The sequence below is a fragment of the Megalobrama amblycephala genome, linkage group LG5 (assembly GCF_018812025.1).
Source record: "Megalobrama amblycephala isolate DHTTF-2021 linkage group LG5, ASM1881202v1, whole genome shotgun sequence".
NCBI classification, from domain to species: domain Eukaryota; kingdom Metazoa; phylum Chordata; class Actinopteri; order Cypriniformes; family Xenocyprididae; genus Megalobrama; species Megalobrama amblycephala.
In genome coordinates, this window is record NC_063048.1 from 26,122,683 (window position 1) to 26,146,339 (window position 23,657).

The 23,657-nt window shown below is 38.9% G+C and overlaps 1 protein-coding gene across 4 annotated transcripts; it reads right to left on the reverse strand.

Moving 5' to 3' along the window:
• Positions 1 to 9,201: 9,201 nt before the first annotated feature.
• On the reverse strand, positions 9,202 to 14,452 carry LOC125268906 (serine/threonine-protein kinase pim-3-like). Of its 4 annotated transcripts, none has more exons than XM_048191537.1 (10): positions 13,440 to 14,452; positions 12,927 to 13,073; positions 12,245 to 12,382; positions 12,083 to 12,199; positions 11,610 to 11,954; positions 11,356 to 11,450; positions 11,160 to 11,210; positions 10,533 to 10,914; positions 10,267 to 10,446; positions 9,202 to 9,594 (listed from the first exon to the last, which is right to left on the reverse strand). In XM_048191537.1, exons 1-10 carry the CDS (start codon positions 13,471 to 13,473, stop codon positions 9,422 to 9,424), a joined length of 1,662 nt encoding a protein of 553 aa, XP_048047494.1. In that variant the 5' UTR covers positions 13,474 to 14,452; the 3' UTR covers positions 9,202 to 9,421. The 4 variants fall into 4 exon arrangements, with proteins under 4 accessions (XP_048047494.1, XP_048047495.1, XP_048047493.1 ...); XM_048191538.1 differs by having other exon boundaries at positions 11,610 to 11,636; positions 11,772 to 11,954; positions 12,083 to 12,382; XM_048191536.1 differs by adding an exon at positions 9,850 to 9,989 and having other exon boundaries at positions 12,083 to 12,382; positions 13,440 to 14,447.
• Between the last annotated feature and the right edge of the window lie 9,205 nt (positions 14,453 to 23,657).

The window sequence follows — 23,657 nt, forward strand, 5'->3', positions numbered from 1 at the left end:
TGTGACCCCCAACATTTTTTTAGTGTGTGATCACCCAGACATAACATATTGCTTTTTGAGACAGTTTTCATACATGGGGTTGGTTAAAAGTTCAGTGAAGATTCATTCTTTTTAAAGTGTGCATGAATTTGACCCTTAGGTAAATCACATTTTAAACAAACTTGAAAGAGCACAACATTTCAAAGGACATTGGTCAAAAACAACATCAGATGTGCTATCTTAACTGATGATTCAGGAATAAATATTGAAGTAAGTAAGAATAATAAGAAAGTATGTTGAATTACATTATTTTTTCTAATTGGCAAATAGTTTTGCCAACTTAATGGAGTTTATACTTAAAAAATAAAAAAATAAATAAAATAACAATGAATTAAGAAATAAACTTAAAGGATTAGTTCACTTTAAGATGAAAATTACCCTCAAGCCACCCTAGGTGTATATGACTTTCTTCTTTCTGATGAACACAATCGGAGTTATATTAATAAGTAGTGTAAGCGTTTTGAACTGCGATAGGCATTACACTTCCTTCGTAAGTTGAATATGGAAGGCGGTCTGGCGGAAGCTAGATATTTTACTTTATAACTTGTTAAATATGGACATTTTTCTTACACAAACACATCGCTTCACTTCAGAAGGCCTTTATTAACCCCCCGGAGCCATGTGGAGTACATTTATGATGGATGGATGCACTTTCTTCAGCTTCATACTCATTGGTCCCATTCACTGCCATTACAAAGCTTGGATGTGTCAGGATATTTATTAATATAACTCCGATTGTGTTCATCAGAAAGAAGAAAGTTATATAACACCTAGGATGGCTTGAGGGTGAATAAAGCTTGGGGTAATTCAAGATATATTTTTTGAAGTGTTAAAATAAGTTTTAAAGGTGCCCTAGAATTAAATATTGAATTTATATTGGCATAGTTGAACAAGAGTTCAGTACATGGAAAAGACATACACTGAGTTTCAAACTCCATTGTTTCCTCCTTCTTATGTAAATCTCATTTGTTTAAAAGACCTCCGAAGAACAGGCGAATCTCAACATAACACCGACTGTTACGTAACAGTCGGGGTGTACGCCCCCAATATTTGCATATGCCAGCCCATGATCAAGCCATTAGACAAGGGCAGGACATCTGGATGTGCACAGCTGAATCATCAGACTAGGTAAGCAAGCAAAAACAATAGCGAAAAATGGCAGATGGAGCAATAATAACTGACATGATCCATGATAACATGATATTTTTAGTGATATTTGTGAATTGTCTTTCTAAATGTTTCGTTAGCATGTTGCTAATGTACTGTTAAATGTGGTTAAAGTTACCATCGTTTATTACTGTATTCACGGAGACAAGAGAGCCGTCGCTATTTTCATTTTTAAACACTTGCAGTCTGTATAATGCATAAACACAACTTCATTCTTTATAAATCTCTCCAACAGTGTGTAATGTTAGCTTTAGCCACGCAGCATAGCCTCAAACTCATTCAGAATCAAATGTAATACATCCAAATAAATACTATACTCACATGATCCGATGTATGCAAGCAGCATGCATGACGAACATCTTGTAAAGATCCATTTTGAGGGTTATATTAGCTGTGTAAACTGTGTTTATGCTGTTCAAGGCAAGCGCGAGCTCCAGGGGAGGGGGAGCACGAGATTTAAAGGGGCCGCAACCTATATATCGGTGCATAGTTAATGATGCCCCAAAATAGGCAGTAAAAAAAATGAATTAAAAAAAATCTATGGGGTATTTTGAGCTGAAACTTCACAGACACATTCAGGGGACACCTTAGACTTATATTACATCTTTTAAAAAGAAGTTCTAGGGCACCTTTAATATCAACGCAACTCATCATCTTGTTTTTAGGATATTTACATAAATATAAAAATACTGATATTTTGCAGTGAAAGGCTTGATTGTGTTGGACATGTAGTCAGATAAGTAGCAAAGTTATAAGCCTAAACAAATCAGTTTGTCTGGTAGCTTCAGTAACTCAAGCACATGTTGTTAACAAGACATATTTCATAACAGCGTCACTGATTGTCAAATATCCCTGAACTGGTTCAGTGCCAGCCCTAAGTAATCTCATTTCTCCAGAGGAGAAGGCTAACAAGTGAAAACAAAATGTCAGTGATTTACAGGGTGCGTAAAAGGCAATAAAACACATGCTGCTCTACGCCGCTCCACCCCACTCCACCATCCAGACCTGCTACAGCTGGAAGAAGGCTGGAAACTGATAAAAATCACATGGACGGATGATTTCATATTCCTTAGCTGTTTTGCTTTTCACTTGACCTTCTTATAGATAAAATGCTGACAGTCTCTCCGCTATTCACTGGCATTTGGGTATCATCAGCTCCTCACACCAGCGTCATATTAATCAAAAGGTCATTCATTTTCTCCACTCCTCAGTGAACTTTTCATCCGATTAACAACAAACTAGAATTAAAGTTTTTGAAAGATCCAAACCAGTCTACTTTCTTGTTTTAGCCAATCATGTGGCTTAAGCCTTAAGGAGAAAGTTCACCCAAAAATTAAAAAATTCTGTCATCATTTACTCACGCTCAAATTGTTCCAAGCCTGTATGAATTTCATTCTTCTGCTGAACACAAAAGAAGATATTTTGAAGAATGATGGTAACCAAACAGTTGATTGACCCTATTGACTTCCATAGCATGGGGGGAAATATACAATGGAAGTCAATGGGGACCCATCAACTGTTTGGTTACCAACATTCTTCAAAATATTTTCTTTTGTGTTCAGCAGAAGAAAGAAATTCATACAGGTTTGGAACAACTTGAGAGTGAATAAATGATGACAGAATTATCATTTTTGGGTGAACTATCCCTTTAAGAGTTAAACTTAATGTGAGTTAGAATTAGAGTTCTGGGACAGAATCTTTTATTTATGTTTTTTCCAATTTGCATGTCTTTTTCTGAGTCCACCAGAGAGTTTAAAAGCCTCTTTTATAATAATCTATGTTTTGTCTGTTCATAAATTGAAAAGGATTTGAGTCTTTTGAGGAAAGATCAGCAGGTGAGCAGTTTTCAAATTCCCCATCTGTACTGTTACTCATCTATTTATCACATGCTCTCAACCTGACGTTTTTCTTCAGAGTTCCATAGATCTTCCCACTAATTCATTTTTTACATTTTCTCTATTTTTTTTTAATGGAATACACAATTTGCCCCCTCTAATTGTTTTAATGTCAGATACTGTACTGCAGTATCACAATACTGCATATTGCCTGTGTTTTGTGTTGATTTGTGTGAATGTCTACATTGCCTTGCATCAATCTGTAAACATTTTTTTAAACATTCATCTGAATACATTACTGTTATGAGAGCATACAGGCCTGAATGATGTATTACCTTCCACACGTTGATGATTTCATGTGGCTCCTGACCATCTGCTGACATTTCCAAGATGTTTGGAAGCTAAAATAAGTAGCCTGTTTTACATTTCCTCTATATGGTGCTCAGTCAGCTGATGAAAATTATACCATATAATATAAATACTCTCAAATCCTTTATGGGCACTGAGGCTTTTAGAAATGAAACAATAAAAGTTATTTATTTATTCATTCATTCATTTATGTTGCATAATTTGAAAAAAAAAAAATGCTTGAATGGAATGTTTTAAAATGTATAGATGATTTTAAAATATTGAAATGGATGTATTATTATTTATATATTTGTTGGAAGGCGCATGCTGGCAGTGGTGTCCGTCTGTCAGTCATCTTGCAGCTGTTTGTTTAATTAATGGCAGCAGAAGGTGACCCTACACCAGTTTTCCCCAACACCAACAGAGACCTGATGTTGGACAAGCCATGGCAGACAAAGAGCATTGCCAATAGTTTCTATTTGAAATGTCAACAGTAATGAAATCTGGTGGGTGAATTTGTCATAAGTAACATGAAGGCAGGAAATGGCATTACAGCCCATAGACACACCGGTACAGAGAGTGTGGCACTGTATATGGGTAGTGAACCAGACAGCAAATAATATTGTGATTTAACATTGTTTAACATGATTTAAAGGTTACTTTTATTATTAAAGTTCTAGCTTATTCAGTTTAATACTTTTTGAATTATTAACATGCAAACATGCATAAAAACATAAATGTCAATTCTTTAACAATAAATTGTTCCATAACAATAAATTCTGCATTATTCACCAAATAGAGGTACAGATGGTTGGATGGGGAATGTTTTTTCCTCAGATGTATTCAGACAGGATTTAGAGGTTGTAGTGATGACAAAGTTGTTTGATAAATGTCTCTTGAGTAGCAAAGAGAGAAAGAAGAAACTGATGTGATCAAATATGATGGGCCAGGTGCTAGAATGAACACCAGGTGCTCCCTCTTCCTTCTGACCCATACATGTGTAAATCACATCCTTCTCACTAATACACACACACATACGCACACACAAACTCATGTTCTCAAGCACTAAAGGCCCCACAGGAGCAAGACACCATGGACTTTAACCGCACAGGGCACCTGAAGATTTTGGGTGCATCTGTTTCTAGCTATTCTGGCAACAGACTATGTGTGTGTGGGTTGTGTAGTGCCTCTAATGGACAGCAGTCTCCCCCATTTGAGAGCTCAGATGATGTACCTCAACCTGTTGGGTCTGTCATACATGTAAATCACTGCAGCAGGTTTCAAAGTGTCTCTCTAAATCTTGTGATGATTTGTGACCAAGCTGGAGCATAAAACAACAGCTGGCCACTGACTGAGCAACATATTACAGATATGGCATTCTTACGACAAAAGAGTTAATCCGTTCTGTGTGGCACTTGGAATTCTAAAACATTTCCTTGTGCTTTTGTGTATCAAATATGTGAAAGCCACTTTGAAATGAAGCAATGCCTTTCAGTGGTTAGCATTAGAAAAAAAGACAACGTGCAAATAGAATTGAATTTCAATTAATTTCAGATTTATGTAGTAATTTTGTGTGTCACACTGGATGATAATCATCTTTTGACAATTAGTGGATGCAGCATCGCAAAAGCAAATGTTTTCAGTCACAGATGGTCTATTTGCTGTGAGCCATGATAAATTGATTTCACAAGCAAATTGCTTAATAACAGGGCAGTTACTGAGATAAATTGGTTAGTACTTGGTCTGTCATGGGATCCCAAAATGATGTGCTCCACGTAAAATCAAGCTGCTTTTATTAGGCTACTGATATTGTCCATTTTAAACTTCAAAAAGTGCTTTAATTTATTTATAAAAATGTAATGAGGAAATTGTTTCTTCCTAACTGTAAACTGAGAAACTGAGAACAAAGGAAACAGGTAACTGAAGAAAAAGTCCACGAGAATGACAAAACCAAGCATAACTGTGACAAAAGGAGACTAGAGATGATGGTGGCAGAAGAGATCAAGTTGGCGATGATGGTGGGTGGAGCCAGGAGCAGAGGTAGCCAGGTGGTGACCCATACCCCTTTTCCATCAAGGCAGTTTGAGTGCTGGTTCGGAGCCAGAGCCTAGTTTCAAATCAGCTCTTTGTCTTTCGACACACAAAGCACCAGCTCCGAACCAGGAAAAGTGGTTCGTAAGTAGCACCAAAACGTTGCTGGGCTAGAAGTAAGTAACCACGGTTACCGTGACCAACAAGAAACTTGTGACCGCCATTTTTGAAATAGCAGCTAATTGAGCTAATAGCAGCTCACTTGTAATCTCCGCCTATATACAAATTACGGCGAGCTGTGTTTGTATGCCGATGTAGGGTCGCAAAGCCATGAGCATCAACAGTAGTGAAACATCCGCGATTGTTGTTAGAAGGCTTGTTCGAGATGCATCGGAGCAGCGCGGACCAATTCGGCAGGTGCCGCGGATCCGCGGGAGCGTTTGTAGAGCATACAACTCCTTGTGCTTTCGGATCATTCTTGCGGAGCTTTGATGTCATGCTCCGATCGCTATGCGAGAAGCCGATGCATCTCAAACGAGCCTGGTGTGTTTGTGTTTGTTAGATTCTGTAAAATATGAGACGTATACAGTGACGTAACACCTGGCTCTGTGCTGGCTCTCTAGCCCGTGGAAAGGCAAACCGGTTCTTAGAAGGCTCGTCAGTTGAACCAACTCCGAACTGGCACTAGCACTAGCTCTGAATTAGCACTCGGTTCGTGCTGGTGGAAAGGGGGTACCAGAGAGCTGCCAGGACGATAGCCCATGGTGGAGACTTGGCTGACAACAGCCTGGGATGACTGACAGAGATGAAGCCATTGAAAGTGGAGCCCTAGGCACAGACGGAGAGCAGATGGGCCCGAGCAACACCTGTAAGAACTGTAAGAACGTCTTTAAGAACGTTGGTATTTGGTGGAGCCAAGGGAGGAAGGAGCCAAGGTGTCAGATCGATGGACCAAGGTGGAGTGACAGGATCATGAGGAGGAGCTAGGGGATCCACTTGCTTGGGGCCTTAAGACCTGAGGCTAATCCACACGGCATTGTGTTATGAAAGATGAGGGGCTGAAGGGAACCAGCTAAGGCAGAGTTGACTGACTGGCTGAGTGAGGATGAGAAGGCAGGAGAGGGAGGCTGGGTGGGATTAACGATGACAACATAGACTCTGTACAGGGCGTAGAAACTGGCTTTATGCTTGGCAGGTCCAGCGTCAATGATAAAGTCACAGAAGATACAGGGCTGAACAGGGTGGGAAGCTCTACCTCCACTTCCCAGTCAATCATCCACTCCTCAGAGTCCATCTCCACTAATACTCCCACTGGCACAGATGTTGCCAGCTCATATACCTGGTCAGACTCATTTTGGGGCTCAGGATCTAGGGCAATTATAGGCACCGTCCTACTCTCAGGCTCTGGCTCGTCCACCATGGCAGGTGTGAGCTCTCCATCTGCAGTGGGCTCTGGCTTATTCTCCATGTGTGGCGTGGGGGTGGCTGGGCACCTGGTTTGGTGAAATGTGGTCCACTGGAGGATCTTGGGGCAGGCAGGCTTGGGATGAGAATAGCTGGTTTGGAGTGGGCTTTCTCCTCATCAATAAGTGGAGAACCAGCCACACATACTTGATGTATTCATATAATAAGTAGTTGTTGTTCCCCCCCACCTTTTCAAGACGGACAATACCATTATTTTAAAAAGTTGCGTGCTGTGTTTGTTCATGAAATGTTGGCACCACAAATATGCAAATACCAGAGGTGGAAGTAACGAATTACAACTACTCACGTTACTGTAATTAAGTAGATTTTTCGGGTTTTTGTACTTTTTTGAGTACATTTTTAGGGCCCGAGCACCGATGGTGTGAGGACCCTATTGGAATTGCTCAGCCAATTATTCTTCTTCTCCAAAATGAATCGCATTTTTGAGGGCCTAAACGTTCTCAAAAACTCATGAAACTTTGCACACGCGTCAGAAGTGGTGAAAATTTACATCTGATATGGGTTTCAGAATTAGGTGTGGCAAAATGGCTCAATAGCGCCACCTACAAAATTTCAATTAAACGCCCTTCGTGCTACGTTTCACGTACAGTTATGAAATTCGGTAGGCAGATGTAACAGCCCAATACCTACAAAAAAGCCCCGGTGCAAAGTTTGTAAACCCAACAGGAAGTGAGATATTTTGAATTTTCTCTACAAAATTTTGGCAGTTTTTGCCATTTCCACATGTTGTACTTTAACGAACTCCTCCTAGAGCTTTAATCAGATCAACATCATATTTGGTCAGTCTAATCTAAAGGTCTTTGAGACGTTAAATTGCGAAGATCTAGAGTTTTCGCTGAAAGGCATGTCCGTGGCGGCCTGGCAAAGTTCGATGTTTCGCCATGAAACAGGAAGTTGTTGTAACTCGGGCATACGATGTTGGATCTGTCCCAAACTTCACATGTTTTATTAGAGTCCTGACCTGAAGACATCTACATGACAATATTCAGTAACAGTCATAGCGCCACCTGGGGGCAACAGGAAATGACATGTTTTACACTGTGATTAACTCCTCATAGAGATTAAACCAGATCAACATCATATATGGCCAGTCTAATCTTAAGGCCTTTGAGATGTTAAATTGCAAAGATCTTGAGTTTTCGTTGAAGGTCGTGTCCGTGGTGGACTGACAAATTCTGATGTTTCGCCATGAAAGATGAAGCTGTTGTAACTCAAGCATACAATGTCCGATCTGCTCCAAACTTCACATGTGTGATAAGAGTCCTAGCCTAAAGACATCTATATGACAATATTCAGTTAGCCATAGCGCCACCTGCTGGCAACAGGAAATGGCATGCTTTACACTGTAATTCACTACCAGATTCATGTTTCATTATGCCACGAAGTACCAAACATGCTAGAAACATGTTAAATTATGCAACACTTGGGCAATTTGCTTGGGCATGTCGCCCACTGTTCACTGTTTTCCTACGGCCAACGGGTGGCGGTGAGCCCGGGTGCGAGGGCCCTTTCATCGCTGCTTGCAGCTTTAATTGTATTTTGGTTTTCTTTTCTTTTGTAGATTAGTTAGTTTCTTCCTAAATAGTTAGAGGGTTTATGTTTGTTATTTTGGCCTTAATCCTCCCACATCTGTACAATAAATGAACTTGTTTATTTTGATATTGAGTTGCCTTTGGTCTTTGTTAAAGCCCTGGTGTTGGGAATTGCACCTTGCTGCCTCCGCACATCACACCATATTTATTCCGTTACCTGTTCCTTAGACTAGATGGGAACGTAACAATGATTCTCAACTAATCAAAGATATAACGGAATTGATTGATATACCGTTTTACTTGATGCAATGTGTGGGTAAAATGGCCTTAAATGTGATACACTGTATCTATATACTGTATCTAATTTGCATATGAATGTGTTCTTGGGGCAACATGTCATGAAAAAAGAAGTGTAATAATGGGAGCAATAATTGGCAACATTTTCATAATAATGTCTAATATTTCATAGGAATATTGCTATATAATTTCCCTATTCACTTGTTGTGTCTCCCAAAATGCCTGATGTTGGATAAACATGATTGTACATAATCAATGCCCTGTTTTGTTACAGAAAGTCATATTTCTATTAGAAACTCCATAACATTTTATGGAGATGTTGATTTATGACAATTTGAGGTTTAGTTATTATGATTACAACATTATTTAAGAGTGCTAAATTTGATCACTAAATTAATGTCAGTCATTGTTAAAGACCAAGGAGTTCTTGTTGTCCATGGTGAAACCTCCAAACATTTGATATCATGTAGAGTTTTATTTACATTTTTATTTAGTTTTATTTTGGGAAGCACAAAAATAGGTCTTTGCCTTTTCACTTCAAAGGTTCCTCCTAGGCCGAGACTGTTTAAAAAAAACATTTCTTTAATTCAAAAATGATATATACATATGTACAGATCGGTCATATACGAGGCGCTATATATAAATAAAGATGAGGTGTCTTGACTTTTTAAAAAACAAAGCAAAAATTCATTTTAAAACAAAGCAAATGTGGCTGGGATGACTTGATGATTTGGTTCCAGTCTCGCAGTCTCTCGTGTTCTCGCTCAGACGTGGACGGGCTCCGAGTTCCCTGTCGGGTTGGGGTTGGACTTCAGGCTTCGGGTCAAGTCTTCCACCAAGGACAGCAAGTATGTTATTTCCTGTCCAATACAAAGATCATATGAACAAGTCAACTCATGAACAATTTTATATTTTCTGTTTGCATCACTGATTCTGTTATTTTCCTGTTTATTACCACAAAGCCGCTTTGAAACAATCTGTATTGTATAAAGCGCTACATAAATGAGCTTGACTTGACTATAACAAGAACATTACAATGAACACCTCACTGCAAATGATCCAGAATTGAAGACACATGATAATAATCCTACTCTGTCTGTTACACTTCCTCACACCTGAAATCACAGACAGACTGAATCTCCTGAACTTCCCCAATCTAGATCACTTGTAATCCATTCATGCTGAAACATCTGCTCTAACGTCGGCCGTTTAGTGGGATCCCGGGCTAGGCACTGGCTAATCAGATCTGCACATTCTGTACAAATTTTAATAAGGAGAGAGCTGGTTAGTCGTGACCATGTGACTTGGCATCTATGAAAATAGCATCTAAAATGTTCCTTATTTTTACTTTAAAAGTGAAGTATGTCGTTTCTTACAAAATAAAGCATATTTTCAAAAGGCCCCTTCCCAAACTCTCGCTATACGTTGGGCTATAGTTATAAAAAAATCTTACATACTTCACCTTTAACTGTTTCTGTACAGAGCCTTTGCTTCATGCGTGTTTATCAGTGTTATCAATATTATTCACTCACCTTCGGATAATGTGGAGTTATGAAATGTAATTTTGGCCTGTGTGATTTCTCTTCTACTGCGAAAAGGAAGACATCCGTTCACCATCTTATACAACAAGACTCCTAGGGCCCAGACATTTGTTGGGACGGCGTGGAAGCGAGGTTCGGTCAGGACTTCAGGTGGGCAGTAAAGCGGTGCTCCTGTAAGCAAGACATTTGCACATTTTAAAGCAACAAATAATTAGTAAGTCACTACATTCAGGTTTCCACACTCCCAAAATACTCACCGATGTATATTTTGCTCTCGTAGCCATCACTACTAAATAGCTGACCGCAGCCAAAGTCTATCAGCTTGAGACGAAACGTGTCTTTGTTCCACAGGAAATTCTCAGCATGGATGTCATGGTGAAAAACACCACGCTCGAGGCAGTGTAGTAGCGCCATCATAGCCTGTAGCACGATGAGCTGTGCGGCTGGTTCACACAGTCGAGGGTTACGGGCGATGAAGTCATGCAGGCTCTCGCAGGGTTCCGGGTACTCCATAACGAGAGTGAACGTTTGAGGATGTTCAAACCACTCGTATAGATGTATGACGTAGGGGCATATGGGTTCTCGCCTCATCATCAGCAGCAGCGCCACTTCGGTAACGAGAGGTTTGGGGTGCCCAGGCTAGAGAAAAGTAGTAGACAGAAGGTTAGCTGGGTAAAAATCTGAAGAAAACATGTCATTTTTAAATGTACTTTTCTTTGATCTTTTTAGATACGTTCAAAAGAGGCTTTTCAGCTCAAAGTTATTTGGTGCCTCTAGGCTTATTTGTCAATCACATTCACACCTGATGCTTTCCTACGGGTGTATCAACTACAGTAATCTGCACTTAAACAACTAAATACATATTCAGGCTTTGCCCAACTTACAATATGAAGATAACGATCGTTGTCAATCTTGAGCATCTGCTTGATGGCAACCTGCAAAAAACAAACAACAACAACAACAACAAAAATCAAAACAGTAACAGTATTCAAGCACTTGATCTTGCACTAAGTATTAAACCATCGGTGTAAATTGTTTTAAATATGTTTTGATGCATGCAAGAGCAAAATTAAGATTTACCTTTTTGCCATCAAATTTGCGCGTTCCCTCGTACACCCTGCCAAATCCTCCGGATCCAAGCATCGCTCCCACGTTATACAGAGACTCAAAGGACTCTGAAAAACAAACAGTAAAATCTAAGAAATATATGAGATTGCTAGAGCCATTGTTTCATTTAAAAAATATCAGTGCTGGTTGTGTCGAGAAAATCATATTAAAATGGGGAAAATAAAACTGACAAAATAACGTTGGAGAAATAACCACTGCCGACTTACCATTAATTGGCTTGACGCCGGAGTGATCTGGAGCAGGTGACGGTGGCTCGGGATCAGACTCTGGCTCCAGATCTGGAGCAGGTGACGGCGGCTCGGGATCAGACTCTGGCTCCAGATCTGGAGCAGGTGACGGTGGCTCGGGATCAGGCTCTGGCTCCAGATCTGGAGCAGGTGACGGTGGCTCGGGATCAGGCTCTGGCTCCAGATCTGGTGGAGGGACAAAAGGCTCCACAACATCCACATCACTACAGGGGCAACAGCACCGGAAAGGACTCTTCATCGCCTTCCACAGCCTGTTGAGGAAAGAACGAATTCTTTTCCTCTTCCTGCGTTCTGTAGGTTTTTCTGAAAGGAAGAAAAACAATTGTTTTATTTAAAAAATATCAGTGTTGGTTGTGTCGAAAAAATCATATTAAAATGGGGAAAATAAAACTGACAAAATAACGTTGGAGAAATAACCACTGCCGACTTACCATTAATTGGCTTGACGCCGGAGTGATCTGGAGCAGGTGACGGTGGCTCGGGATCAGACTCTGGCTCCAGATCTGGAGCAGGTGACGGCGGCTCGGGATCAGACTCTGGCTCCAGATCTGGAGCAGGTGACGGTGGCTCGGGATCAGGCTCTGGCTCCAGATCTGGTGGAGGGACAAAAGGCTCCACAACATCCACATCACTACAGGGGCAACAGCACCGGAAAGGACTCTTCATCGCCTTCCACGGCCTGTTGAGGAAAGAACGAATTCTTTTCCTCTTCCTGCGTTCTGTAGGTTTTTCTGAAAGGAAGAAAAACAATTGTTTTATTTAAAAAATATCAGTGCTGGTTGTGTCGAAAAAATCATATTAAAATGGGGAAAATAAAACTGACAAAATAACGTTGGAGAAATAACCACTGCCGACTTACCATTAATTGGCTTGACGCCGGAGTGATCTGGAGCAGGTGACGGTGGCTCGGGATCAGACTCTGGCTCCAGATCTGGAGCCAGGTGACGGTGGCTCGGGATCAGACTCTGGCTCCAGATCTGGAGCAGGTGACGGTGGCTCGGGATCAGACTCTGGCTCCAGATCTTCCACGGCCTTCCACGGTCCTGTTGAGGAAAGAACGAATTCGTTTCCTCTTCCTGCGTTCTGTAGGTTTTTCTGAAATGAAGAAAACAATTGAAAACACAACTATTAGAAACATCTCTGACATCAAATTAAGCAACGATAGAATGCCGTCTGAGAAGAGGATTTCTGTGTGCGTGTTTCGGGTGTGTGTCAGACAGCGCAATTACCATTGATCTGTCCACTTTACACCGCCCGGCCTTATTTCAATCTCACCTGTTGAGCTCTCGCTCACAGGAGAAGCCTCCATGGCACCCTGGGCAGTTAGGCCACGTAACGTCTCCTTTGGCTCGACAGGAACTTGACCTGGCAGCGGAGGGCACAGCCATCCATCGAAGCTGTCGGCGGACCTGACAGCCTGACCTGCGGACATAGAAACAGCCGACTCAGAAGACAGAGGTGTTAAATATCCAGGAAGCTCCTGGCTCTGTGTCTGGGTCGGGTCTGGCGGCGGATCCTGATCATCAGAACTGGGTCTCCAAGTTAGTTATGTTATGCTATGTTATGCTAGTTAGTTATGTTGTATTAATAATCAATGTCAGTGGGTCAATTACAAATTGTTACTTTAGTTACTCAAATTGAAGCGTTTATTTCATATGCAAGGAATCAAATTCATCTGATCACTTGGGGGATCAAATGGGTTACCTGGCACAATTTTTTTCACATTAATGTAGGCAATCATTGTACATCATACCATACCATAAACAAGTGAAAAACTAAAGCACTCGCCTCCTCTTTCACCCATCATGTGAGCCATCGACATCTTCCTGCAATCTGCAATAAAAACTATACAAAATACAATACAAAATGCAATACAATAAAATACAACTCTCCTCAGAAATACTCCTCCACAGAAAATAAAAAAATAAAACAAAACAAAAATTAATAAAATAAAAAAAAAGAAATAAAAACAAACTCCTTCTAAAATAAGAGAAGAACAATGAAATAAAAGTATCCTCAAAAATAATAGGAACTCTTTCAAAAATATAACTTTATATAAAAAGGATATATCCTGCGATGTCTTCTAGAATAAAAGTCTCCTCTCAGAAATCCTCCAGCAGCTTCCAAGTCACAAGATTCGCACAGAAAATACTCTGCAAAAGTCTGTAAATTCGTCTCTCAACCGACAGACAGTGATCGGTTCGAGTGTATATATTCAGTCAGAATTCATAACACGCGTCGCTATAGCAACTCATCGCATGCATGCACGTGCACATGAGAAGAGCGCGTGAGCGCACGTCGAATCGGAACACATTTATTGACTGTTTCAAACTTCATTTGGACGTTTTCTTTAATAAATATAATTTTTATTCTTTCTGAACAGTTATTGTTGTTGTTATTATTATTATTAAAATCCTTGGAAATATTCGTGTCCAAAATCTGCATTAGCCTATTCATAATTGAGCAAAAGCGTCCACTTCGCAATTAAGGCACTTACAGTCTAATGGATCATGTAGGCATTGCTTCTGTCCAAAATGCGTGTAAAAAGGCACAAGGGAGGATAAATCGGACATCTTATAAACTCTAGAGATTGATTAAATTGGCTCTTTTCCGCATATATAACCATCAAGCCAATCAGCTTTCAGTATCACTAATGCGTCATCGAAATAAAGCCCATTTATGATTTTACTAATGAAGGAGTGGAGGATGACGTTCATCATGTATTTTACAATCATATCTTTTATGGAGGACGAAACCTGCAAAAACAATAAATATATAAATACCAGAATAAATAAATCCACAAAATTGTACATAAATAAAATACATGTGTAAATAAATACACAATAATTCCACATATTCCTGCATAAATAAATACACAATGAATTAAATGTGCGAGGAAGATAAATAATTTAATAAATAAAACGAATGTTGGGGAAATAACAAAAAAAAAATGTTCAAGGAAACAATCGCTAAACTGAAAGTTGACTTTTTTTTTTCTTTTAACCGTTTATTCATTTTTTTTTTTTTTTATGTATTTACTAGGGTGAATTAAAAGGGTGATTGGGACAGTTTTTGAATTTGTCTTAAATGAAAAACATCAGCTCAGCACATGATACATTTCTGTAATACTGAAGATGTTAACTATCCATTTGAGGAGGAAACGATGGTATATTATAATGAAAGGATGTGCGACATACACTTTTCTGCAAACTGAGCAAAACCATTTGTTTGGTAACGTTTGGGTGATTGGGACAGCACGTCTTTCCATTGATTTAGGGTAGTTTAAGCATATTTACTGTATTGCACAGTTCATACTTTGATATAATTTTATATGCAATATTTCCTTTTCTGTTCATCATCATTAAGAGTCCATGTTTATGTTTGTTCAACTTTATTTATTTGAAATCCATCAAAAGAAGGTTTGAAGTCCAAAAGTCAAACCTTTCATTACTGCAACAGTAAAATTATTACTGCAATCAGTAAAAAAAAAAAAAAAAAAGAGTTTAACTATAATGTTTCTATTTTCAGAATATAGAGAATATAGAGCATATAGAGCATAAACAATGGTTCTCTATTGCAAGGCTAATAATTTTCTTAATTAGCAAAGCATTTAAGCACTGTCCCAATCACCCAAAATTACACATTTTGTGTTTGGGTGGATGGGACAAAATAAAAACAACCTAATTCTGAAAATAGAAACATGATATTAACAATTGTTTTTACTGATTTTGTAGCAGTAGTGCGTCATATTCATGTTTCTATCAAACGTTTGTAGTAGCTATGACAATTTTAAGACCTTATTATTAAAACTACCAAAAGCGTATGTCATTTTCCTCAGTTCATGCATTTCACGGTCAACTTCCCGTTTGATGCATGTCCCACCCACTTACATGATGTTAGACCAATGAGGGCATCCCATTTGAATTATGCGGTCTCACAGCTAGGCCTCAGCAAAAAAAGTTTTTATTTGAAAAGAAAATAAATTCTATATAGTTACTGTCCCATCTGACCTTGTGTCCCAATCACCCTTCATTCACCCTACATTTGATGTGGTTTCTACCTCCGTAATATTTCAGTCCTGAATTGGCACATGACAGCGTAGAGTTAAACTGTTAATAACTTAAATATTGTTTGAGAAAGACAGGAGACAACTGAATTGCAATTAAATTGAGTGTTTTTGTGAAATGAAAATTAATAATAGGCCTATACATATTTGGATCAGATGGACAATGTAATGTTTCCTACTGAGAGCCCGAAAAACAAAAGGTTGTTTGAATTTAGTATTTTTCATGTCATGACATGTTCAGAGCGTGATAAACAAATGGGGACATATGTTATGCTACAGTATGTCCTCTGTAGTGGACACCAGAACTCGGTTGTTTAAAAAAATAAAAAGACATGAAATGACATGTATAGGCAAAAACAATATACATGCCATTTACAAATCAATTTTTAGGGTTCAGGATTTTTTTTTTTTTAACCAAACTTTTATAAAGTTGATTGTTACGTCCAAGGACGTATGTTTTTGTTTTGTTTTGTGTTTTTTTTCCCTTTCTCCCTGTTTTCCCTCTCTCTCTACTTCCATAAGCAGGAAGTAACGGCTGCCACCTGACTCCAGTGACTGGTGATCTGATGTGATTGGAGGAGGAGAGGAAGCTGTGGGGATTTAAGCAGCACCATTGCACAAAGAGAGCAGTGTGTGTGTGTGTTTGTGTGTGGAGGCTGCATTGTGAGGCTTCTTTTCCCAACCCAGAAAGCCTTATTAGTTGTTTTTGACTTATACCTTGTTGATTTTTTTTTTTTTCTTTAGTGTCATTGTGTTGACACTTTTTGTTGTACCCTTATGTTTTGTAAGTTATCTCCTTTTGTATATACTTTTGTTATTGTTTTTCTTTACCTAAGTTTATTTTGTTAATCATTTGGGGAAGGGTTAGTAGAGAGGTGGGTGCCATTTTCTTTATATCTTGTTTTCTCTTGTTTAAGTTAGGGAATTAGTGTATTATTAGGGCCCGAGCACCGATGGTGTGAGGACCCTATTGGAATTGCTCAGCCAATTATTCTTCTTCTCCAAAATGAATCACATTTTTGAGGGCCTAAACGTTCTCAAAAACTCATGAAACTTTGCACACGCGTCAGAAGTGGTGAAAATTTACATCTGATATGGGTTTCAGAATTAGGTGTGGCAAAATGGCTCAATAGCGCCACCTACAAAATTTCAATTAAGCGCCCTTCGTGCTACGTTTCACGTACAGTTATGAAATTCGGTAGGCAGATGTAACAGCCCAATACCTACAAAAAAGCCCCGGTGCAAAGTTTGTAAACCCAACAGGAAGTGAGATATTTTGAATTTTCTCTAGAAAATTTTGGCAGTTTTTGCCATTTCCACATGTTGTACTTTAATGAACTCCTCCTAGAGCTTTAATCAGATCAACATCATATTTGGTCAGTCTAATCTAAAGGCCTTTGAGACGTTAAATTGCGAAGATCTAGAGTTTTCGCTGAAAGGCATGTCCGTGGCGGCCTGGCAAAGTTCGATGTTTCGCCATGAAACAGGAAGTTGTTGTAACTCGGGCATACGATGTTGGATCTGTCCCAAACTTCACATGTTTTATTAGAGTCCTGACCTGAAGACATCTACATGACAATATTCAGTAACAGTCATAGCGCCACCTGGGGGCAACAGGAAATGACATGTTTTACACTGTGATTAACTCCTCATAGAGATTAAACCAGATCAACATCATATATGGCCAGTCTAATCTTAAGGCCTTTGAGATGTTAAATTGCAAAGATCTTGAGTTTTCGTTGAAGGTCGTGTCCGTGGTGGACTGACAAATTCTGATGTTTCGCCATGAAAGATGAAGCTGTTGTAACTCAAGCATACAATGTCCGATCTGCTCCAAACTTCACATGTGTGATAAGAGTCCTAGCCTAAAGACATCTATATGACAATATTCAGTTAGCCATAGCGCCACCTGCTGGCAACAGGAAATGGCATGCTTTACACTGTAATTCACTACCAGATTCATGTTTCATTATGCCACGAAGTACCAAACATGCTAGAAACATGTTAAATTATGCAACACTTTGCTGAGTGCTAATGTATGCAAATAACGCAACGAAAGAAACAGGAAGTTGTTGTAACTCAGGCATACAATGTCCGATCTGTTTCAAACTTCACATGTTCGATGATAGTCCTTGCCTGAAGACATCAACATGGCAATATTCAGTGACGGTCAAAGTGCCACCTGTTGGCCACAGGAAGTGTGGCATTTCGAAATGACTTTGGCATAATTCTCCTGTATTCACTCGCTTACATGCATGTCGCCCACTGTTCACTGTTTTCCTAAGGCCAACGGGTGGCGGTGAGCCCGGGTGCGAGGGCCCTTTCATCGCTGCTTGCAGCTTTAATTTAATCTGTAATTTTACTTGTACTTAAAGGTGCTCTAAGCCAGTGTTTACCAACCCTGTTCCTGGAGGCACACCAACACTGCACATTTTGCATGTCTCCTTTGTCTGACACATCCATTTCAGGTCTTGGAGTCTCTACTAATGAGCTGATGATTTGAATCAGGTGTGTTTGATTAGAGAGACATGCAAAATGTGCAGTTTTGGTGTGCCTCCAGGAACAGGGTTGGGAAACACTGCTCTAAGTGATGTCACGTGTTTTTAGGCCAAAACATTTTTTGTCACATACAGCAAACATCTCCTCACTATCCGCTAGCTGCCTGTCCCCTGAACACACTGTAAAAAAACCTGTCTCTGTAGTCGCCACAAGCTCCAAAAACAGCAACAAAAACTACCTGGTGCAGCCTGGACCACGAAACATAATAAACATGCTCCAGCCAATAACCAACAAGAATGATTTTAAGTGCACATTCATGACTGTTTCAGGAAGCACGGAGGGGAGGGGAGGAGGAGGAGGAGGAGGAGGAGGAGGAGGAGGAGGAGGAGGAGGGAGGGTCTAGCTAGCCTCTAGCTGCGTTCCATTCGACAGGGTCCCTACGCAGTGTTCACTGCTCCCTACTCCCTGAGCACAGTATATCAGTTGAAGTGGACTTCGCTGACAATAATCGCTCATTTGGAACGCCCTGCAAACGTCATCAAAGAAAGTCAACGACAGTGTTGTGCAGATTGATAACATAAATAAATAAATAGATATTTTAATTTACTTTTGAATTTAAAATGGACTCTTAAGAGATTTGAAGCTGTAACTGTCATGCCATATGAAAATAAATTCTCATTTGGTTAACTGTATGAATGTATTCTTAATCCATGGTCTTGTGCACTTTCTTTTCCACGCGCAGCCACATAAACACTCCTGAGGTAACATTAAATAAAATAAAATGAAATAAATGATAGAGCCTTAGCTGCTTTTCAACACTTTTACTTTGTCATGCCTATTCATACAATAAAATATACAAATGTAACACTCATCGCCATAACCATTCATACTTTCGTTCGTATAAAAAGTATTAATACTCAAAACCAGAGAGCCGTTAAACTCTTTTAACGGCTCTGCTTCATCGTAGTTCTGACTGGTGACGTGGTGCGCAATGATAATTTTACCTCTCTACTTCCTGTGAAGTGATGTATCGATGTTCCCTTATTCCCTATGCCATTCGCAGTGCCCTTCGAATAGAACATGTTTGCTCCCTTCGGAATGGAATCTCACTTAAGATGGCGAAATACCCTGTGAAGTCCACTTCGCAGTCCACTTACGGTCGAATGGAACGCACCTTCTGTTTTGTTTGACAACACTTCGAACGTCAACAGGAAGTTACTCCGCCCAGGATCGCTTAGAGCACCTTTAAGTAGGCCTACAAATTAAAGGGATACTCCAATGTTTTTTCATATTAAACTATGTTATTCCCTTAACTAAGACGAGTTGATACATACCTCTCTCGTCTCAGTGCGTGCACTAAATCGCTCTGTCTTGCGGCGAAACTTTGTTAGCACTTAGCTTAGCCCAGTTCATTCAACACGTTTTCCCTATTTAAATACAGTTACTCGAGTAGTGTAACTCGACTTAGGACGGTGACACAAAACAAAACGTTGCGCTTTTCTAAGCGTGTAAAATGGATAACTATATTGTATGACGGAATACCATAGCAATTGCTCGGGAGCACTTTGACTTGGCGCAGTAAAAATTAAACTTTGTCAAAAGTTATCAATCAATCAATCAGGGGTGCGTTTCCCAAAGCGAACTATGGTCGCAAGTTCCGTCATTACCAATAGAGTTCAATGGGACTTATGACCATAGTTGGCTAACGATGCTTTCGGGAAACTCACCCCAGAATAGACTTCCATGTCTGTCCGATGAAAATGCAACAGGAAATCTAATTGGCTATAAGTGAAATGCACCAGAAAGTCTCAACAAACAAAGATGAATCTTTAATTTCTTTACAATGTAGATGTATGTTTCAGAATGGGGCATTTGTATGATTTTTACATATAAATAACCTAGTCTGAGTACTTTTTTGACACCAGTACTCTTACTTGTAATTGAGTATTATTTCAGCAATGTAACAGTACTTGTACAAATACAAGTACAAGTACTGGCAAATACAATTACATGAAACAAAAGTTGTGATCTTCTTTTCTTCTCTATTGTGACATTTATGTGAAACAGCTGCTTGAATGAGATAAAAGGTAGGACAGGTAAGAATTGATTGCATCACTGAATCATTGGAGGGAAAGGATTATTGTCCTGCCCTCACACTAGTGAAGACGTCATCAGAGAAGAGACTTGCAAGAGGGAGGGGAAATTTATTCTAGGAAAATTTATTAAATTTATTTAGGAAAGATTATTAGGGCACATCTAAAAAAAATAATGATGTGCATTGATAAATCAGTTATAATAAACATTGCTATACAAAAATATCAACTTTCATGGTAACTTTAACCCAGGGTTTAGCTACAAATGTAAATAGGTTTGAAATGCTTTTTAGAGTTTGTTTAAAACAAGAAGAAATAAGCTTAACTTATGTATCTGGTGTTAAGATTGTCAAATCACCCCTGTTCCCCATATTTGGTCCTGCCCATTCTTAAATGTATGCTTATGGCCTTGGTCTAAAGAGCACTGCTCATATACAAATGCCTGCGGTGAGTATGCCAAGAATTTCATGCTTGTGACCTGCCATTCTCATATCTCAATCTAATCAATAATAATGATATTTTACTGGAAACACATGTAACATTTAACTAAACACACATACAATCAAACAAATTTTCACAGAGCTGTTTGAGGACAATAGGGAATATTTAGCGCACCTGTGAAAACAGTATCAAAATATTGGTAGAGAGATCTGTTGTTTAAATATGAAAAAAGAGAGATTATAATGTTAAGTATTTCCTGAATATAACTTGATGCATGACAATGTGAATATCATTCATTCATTAATAAAGATATCTATTACACAGCTGTTTCTCTTGGAATTTTCCCTCTTTTTGCCTTTTTAACTAAAAGAATTAATCAAAAGCTTCACAAGACTTTTTTTTCCCAGATGTGTTCAGATGTTCAGTTCAGATGTAATTACAAGAAATCAGCTATGTGGTTTTGATAACTAATTCATAAACAGAAAGAGGCAAAAACCTTGCTTTTGACCTTAGAGAGAAATTTCAAAAATGAATCAAGAATTTCTAGATCCTATTGTAAACGTAATGTTTATCTAAGACAAGCTTTGAACGTGAAGGCCAAAACAATAACATTGATTATATTGCAAAAAATGTGATCATGGAAGGCTTTTCATATTTAATTTGAGGGTGAGTTTATTGATTTCAGGATATAAGTGTTAAATTAACACTGCTCAGTGTTCATGTGGGAACAACCGACAGGATGTTAAAAGTTAATTAGATACTTAAGTGATTAATTGAGTAATGATTGTTCGATTATTGAAGACACCTGATGATAACAAGCAGAATCACTGAAGTAAGGAGAAACACAAGATCTACAACTTCCAGCCACAGCCTAAGACAAAATCAACTGAAAAGATATTAAATCTCTCGTATTACAAACTAGACTGACTTTCTTCCTGTCATTCATCTACAGTTCTTTTTGAGAATTAACTGAGATTTAAATGTTGTTTTTTATTGAAAATGATTGGTCACCATTACGACAATCAGTGCTTCATTTAGTTGGACAAGATTCTCAACAATGGTGACATTCTTCATGCATGATGGGAACCACTTATACTGTGGTGGCTATCAGCATAAGACATGTCACCATTGTTGAGCTTCATATGCTGATTTTTGTTGTCTGTCTGAATGACGCATCAAAAAAACATCAAGAATCAGCATATGAATCTCAAAAACAGTGACATGCCTCATACTGCAACACATGTTTGGAGCAACATTAGTATAAAGCTCATAACTCCCAGCTTGCATTATGGCATGAAGTGTCACCATTGTTGAAATTCATATGCTGATTCTTGAAGTTTGTGTGCTTGAGGTTTTTTTTTCTACAACGTGTCTAAAAAGCAGAATCCTGAATGCTTGATCTGTGTCAAGAAAGTGTTGTGAAAATCTGTTAATGTTTTTCTTTTTTCATCATTGACCCCTTTATTCAATGATGCGATTAGTTAATCATTTATTTTATGATAAAGAAAACTATATCGCCTGGTAGCCTTTATGTATAGCTTCTTTTAATTGTGTGTTTATGTTAACTCTGTTACAAAAACAACACACTGAAATAATAAAGCAAAGTATCAAACTGACCAACTAATGGAAACACTAATCACCATAATGGTGACACCTAAATCTCTGTTAATTCTCAAAAAGAACTGTAGACAAATGACAGATATAAAGGCAGTCTGGTCTGCAATAAGAGTGATTTAATGTCTTTTCAGTTGATTTAGGCCCCGTTTACACATACATGGTTATTTTGAAAAATGGAGACATTTCCCTTCGTTTGCGCCCTTCGTTTACATGCAAATGGAGAATTCGCCTCTGAAAATGAGTCTTTCTAAAAACTCCGGCCAGAGTGGAGATTTTGAAAATCTTCGTTTGCACGTTTGTATGTAAACTGAGACAAACGGTTGTTTAGGCAGCCAAAGTCACAGTATGCGCCAGAGCTCTCATCTACGTCAAAAGTGCGACCTATGTTTACATGTGATCATGGAAGCGTTCAGAGTAGCAGTCGCGTTTATGTTGGTGCAAACTCTTCTTGTGTGTTTGCATTTGCAAATACAGCTGCTCCATTATGTCGAGGAGCAGAGACAAATGAGTGCTCGGAGGTCAGCAATTTTGCAACAACTTCTCCCTCCAACACGAAGAACCAGTCCGCGTGATTCGTTGCTATTTTCGGGATTCTGATTGGCTTACGTGGGCTTGAGCATCTCGTTACACCGCCACCTAAAGGTTTGGCATGCTCTTGACGGCATATATACACGGGTACGTGCAAATGAACACTTTTCTGAAAACTGACATGTGTGCACAATGTTATTTTTGAAACCGGAGAGGTTGAAATGTCCATTTATGAAAATAGCCGCCCACGTGTAAACGTAGCCAAAATCTAAGGCAGTGGCTGGAAGTCAGTTGTAGTTCTTGTGTTTCCCTTTTCTTCAGTGATTGTACTCATTATCATCAGGTGTCTTCAATAATTAATTAACTCTAACACTGCTTTAGTGTTACTTTAACGTCCTGCTTGTGGTTCCCATATGAACACCGAGCGGTGTTATTATAACACCAGGGAATTTATTGTGTGTGAATGTAATGATAGACAGAAGAAGGAAGTGAATAAAAATACAGAAAAACAGATATATATTATTCAATTGAAATGTATGACATTGCCTCAACAGTAAAAGGATGTTAAAACAACTAATTAGTGATTAATGAACACAATAGTTGCAATACAATCCCAGTGGTGAAAAATCACAATAGCTGGAGTTTCAGTCCAAAGATGGTTTGACAACCTTAATTCCATTGTGCATTATGTATGTAAAAAAACAAAGTTAATCATGACTGGAAACGAGGAAATATATAGCTTCAACCAACTTACCATTGTTA